General features: G+C 42.4%; 1 protein-coding gene across 1 annotated transcript in view; it reads right to left on the bottom strand.

Moving 5' to 3' along the window:
• MCTS1 (MCTS1, re-initiation and release factor) overlaps positions 1-4626 on the bottom strand; it is a 15654-nt gene that overhangs the window by 7702 nt on the left and 3326 nt on the right. The window contains exon 3 of the mRNA XM_018560075.1: positions 1163-1260. Coding sequence (XP_018415577.1) covers positions 1163-1260 — 98 coding nt within the window. The remainder of the gene's footprint in view (positions 1-1162; positions 1261-4626) is intronic.

Below are 4626 nucleotides of genomic sequence, written 5' to 3'. Positions count from 1 at the left end.
TATGTATGTATGTATGTATGTATGTATGTATGTATGTATGTATGTATGTATGTATGCATGCATGTATGTATGCATGCATGTATGTATGCATGCATGTATGATAGGGACCTTAGATTTGTAAGCTCCTTGAGGGCAGGGACTGATGTAAAGTGCTGCATACATTGTCTATATAAATACCTGTAATAAATAAAAATGCATCAGCAACATACTTAAAGAAACTCTCCAGTGCTGCAGACCTTATCCTCAATGTAAAGAGGCACACTAACCCATCACTACTCTATTACTAGAAGGGTGGATGTTGGTTTACATAGGGTAGTATCTTTCCTTGCAAACATTTTTTTAAAGAAGCCATATATTGGAATGTATATTGAACTTTATGTACAAATAAATACAGTTTGTCACCGGGTCTGGCAGAAATCTGGCTGATTCTGACTTAAAGATTTGCAACTGCCACCATTTTATTCTACACGGCATTTTCTTTCAGTATGTATTATCTATCCATCTATCGAGGCAGTTTGAAGTAATTTTCAGGCCTAAAATGTAGATTATAACGTGTGCAAAAAACACCTTGGCAGCAAAAGGGTTAAAGTATAAGAAATGTTACATCCAGTGGAAATGTTTATTATGTTGACTTAAAGGGGTTCTAAAGCCTCCGGGTTTTTTTTGCCTATATCTACTGCTACAAAGCAGTAGATATAGGCAAAAAGTTTTTTAAAAAACAGCTTTAACAGCGGCTTAAACTTACCTCGTTATCGCTGCGCGCTCCAGCGCCGAGAATCCGGAACTGCCCGTGTGGCCGCAAAGGATCTTGGGGCGGCCGAATGCGCAGTTTGGATTCTCGGCCGGAAGACGAGCAGAGACGCAAGGTAAGTCTATGGACGCGTGCACTCGCACGCAGACACCGCGGGATCGGAATTGCCAGCAAGCAGAGAGGAGTCAGCGCCGGATCGGAGAGCCGCCGCACCGCTGGAGGGACAGATGAAAACGACAGGAAAGAAGATCGGATTAAAAGACATCATTTAAGGTAAGTGCTGACATTAACATGGGGGCGGGGGGTATTTTTTGACTTTGTCACTTTAATAAGTTTGGGCACATAAAAGGTTAAACCCAACAACGTTAATCCTTGTATGTATACAGTAAAAGTATAGTGATGAAGACTTACATTTGTGAAGCAGTCTCAGTGTTGGATAGAAAGTACCCTCTCGCTGTCTAAAGAACAGTAACTCTCCATTTACAGTTAAAATTTCAATATGTTCATGGCTGTAGAGACATAAACCACACATGGTTAAAGGGAAGAAGTACCGCTACTATAAATCCGTACATTCTAGAAGAGGACCTGTCATGTTAAAATAAAATAACAATCACCTAGATTTAAGTGTAAAAAGGGAAGCCCCACTACAGAAATAAATCTTCCATATGTTGTTTAAACCAAGGGCACAAATAGCTCTATACTGGCACACAACTTCACGCTCTCATGCGCTCCACCATTATGGCTTGATCACCGAGCCTGAGTTTAGTGCCTGTCAGGCTGTGGCAGGCCCTTGGAGCCGGAACCCGACAAGCAGATGAGATCCTCCGACTGTGGAGGTGGATGGGACAGCTGTATTTGTTTTGTGTAATCAATTAGGATTTGTTATAAAAACCAATTACTTAATTTGACCAAAAATACATTAAAATTAAATGCTATTTTCTCTAAATCTACTTATAAGAAAAGCTTTAAAATCATTGTAGTGACATAAATAGGCAAATACTGTAAAAATAACAATAGTTAGTAATACAGAGACCACTGAATAGAAAACCCGAACTACAACAACAGGATTGCTTGTATGCAACTATGGCTGCAGCCAACGATTATTTTCATAATCGATTAGTTGCCTGATTATTTTTTCAACTAATCGATTGGTTAAATTAAAAAAATTCTCTCATATGTAACGGAAATCAATAACCCCTGTACAAATGCATATGTACAAAGGGGTCCAACCCTTGTCCTAACTTCAAACTGTAGTGTACTGTGTCGCCCAGCTGTAAAATGGTTCTCTTGTGTGAAAAAACAGTTCCATAACACTGCCTTACAATCTAAAAGGTGCCCATACACCTTACGACCATCGCAAGACTTTTGTCTTGCGATGGTCGTATGCTCATTAAAAGCCGGAACGATCTGCCCACCTTAGACGGGCAGATCGTACTTGCGATCATCGGAAGCCCGCCCCGCTGAGGGGCGGGCTTCCGATGACGGCAATGCAGAACGGGCAGTGTGCGCGTGCGCACATCGGCCCGTTACGCAGCTATCGGGCTAGCAGGCTAGAAACCCGCCGAGAATCGTACGATTCTCGGCTGGTTTTCAAGCATGTTGGCTCGACAAAAGACGTGTGACCGTTTCTACTGTACGGTCGCACGTCTTAGTTCACACTGCTCGATTCTCGTACGATCGCGGGATTTCGCCCGATTCTCGTACGAGAATCGAGCAGTGTATGGGCACCTTTATTATGTAACTGGAATAAAGACTGATTGATAGGCATGTTTCAAACAAACTTAATTGAATTCATCCATTGATTGTTGCGGACACAAAATTGCAAATGTGGTGTAAAACATACTTATCAATCATCATTTATATTATATAGTCAGGGCTCGAAAAATCCACTCGTCTGCGACGAGAGGACGGTGGAGCCCGACGAGCAGCTTCCTGGCCAGCTGTTGTAATTACACGGCCGGCCGGGAGCTTTACCGTCAAGCGATCGAGCGTCTCGAGAGACGCTTGTATCAGAAGCTGTCACTGCCGGTCCCGAGATCCGCTGTGCCCCGGACCGGCACGGCTCTGTGATAGGAGATCAAAGGGAGTTCAGTACACGAACTCCCTTTGATCTCCTCTCAGTCCCCGAATGCTGGAAGTGATGTATATTACACATCACTTCCTGCATTCAGTGTCACTCTCCAGCTAGAGAAGCTGATGAAGCTGATCTCTGCTTCATCAGCTTCTCTGGAGGTCCCTAGGTGACAGGGGTCTTGGAGACCCCCGATGTCTCCATAAAGAGGACCTGTCATGTAAATTGGCTATCCCATAGGGGGTTTCTTAGCCCCCATGTAATAGCAATAAAGTTGTACGTAAAAAAAAATTACGTAGGGAAACTTTATTTTTTTTTACATTTATGGTACTTTAATTATATAGTAAAAAATTATACCTCCCGTGGCGATTATATACCTCCAAAAGAAAGCTCTATCTGTCCCCAAACTTTTTTAACATAAAATGCAAGGCTATAGTCCGGTCATGCTGACTGGTGAAATTTTTGACTGACTGGTGAGACACTATCAAATTTTTCAAGCCCTGTAATAGTATTACAAGGATGTGCTTTGGAACTGTTTTCTCCACGCAAGAGAAATTATTTTACAAATGACAACACAGTCCACTGTAATTTGGAGTTCATACAAGGATTGGATCATTTTATTTAAGTGAAACTACAGTTGCAACAGCATAGAATGCCGACAAAAAAGGCTTTTATGACAGAAAAGACTGGGGAATTTATCAAAACTGGGACAGAATCCAGAGCAATTACCCATGGCAACCAACCAGCTTCTCTCTTCGGTTTGGTCAGTTAAAGAAGAACTCTGGTGATGGAACTCTTTTGCTAACGTGATGTGTTTCCCCTTTTTCTTTTGTATGCATTTAACAAAAAAATGTAAAAAAAAAAAAAAATGTATTGCACTCAAAAAAGAACGCTGGTTAAAAAGTTGTTTAACCTTTGCAGTGGGGCTACTTCTGCACTGCAAGGGTTAAGTGCTCATTTGTGTCTAGGTGCTATAAAAAAAAAAAAGTTATACTCACCAGACCATCGGAGCTGGCTCCCTGCTTCTGTGATCACTGAAGCTTCTCTCCTCCTCTGCTGCACACATGGACTGCTCATGGCATCCTCAAATCTATACACAGTCTATGCACAGTGTATAGAGTGTGAAGACACCAGGATCCTTACACCACTGCAGCAGAGGAGGAGAGACGCTCCAGACACCGGATTATGAAGAAGCCAGCTTGGATGGTCTGGTGAGTATAACTGTGGGGTTTTTTAGCACCCTTGCAGTGTGTAAGTAGCCCAGCTGCAAGGGCTAATAACATTTTTTCCTGGAGTTTTTCTTTAAGGTTTGAAAAATATAGTCAGAAGCCGATAGGTTGCTATGGGCAATTAATTCTTTTTTTGATAAATTCCCCTCTGTGTACGTCTCTCCTGTCATGGCTGCTTCTATCTGCCTATCACTATTTTGTTCTGTCACTCAGCCGTCCATGTGCAGGGTACAGACCCTGCATGATTCCGTGTCAGGGCAAAATAACTTCTGAACTTGGGAGAAGACAGGGTGAATATGGAAGTACTGGCAACAGAGTACAGACACTGCAGTGCCATCTATGGTGTACATACTTGCACTTTATGGCAAAAAGCTCCTAAGGGCCCAAAAATGTTTGTGTGTTTTGGCAGTCACCACATCCTGATTGTGGTGGTGCTATTTAATAAATAAATATATATATTTATTTATTAAGTGACCATTTTGTCAGAGCAGGTAGGGAACAGCAACTAGATGCTCTCAAAAGAGGAGAGGGCTACAATATGCAAGGAGTAAGGGGGGGGGGGGGGGGGGGGGCAC

Source organism: Nanorana parkeri, unplaced genomic scaffold (assembly GCF_000935625.1).
Source record: "Nanorana parkeri isolate BGI_ZX_2015 unplaced genomic scaffold, ASM93562v1 scaffold431, whole genome shotgun sequence".
Classification (NCBI taxonomy): Eukaryota; Metazoa; Chordata; class Amphibia; order Anura; family Dicroglossidae; genus Nanorana; species Nanorana parkeri.
This window is presented reverse-complemented; position numbering and strand designations above follow the sequence as displayed.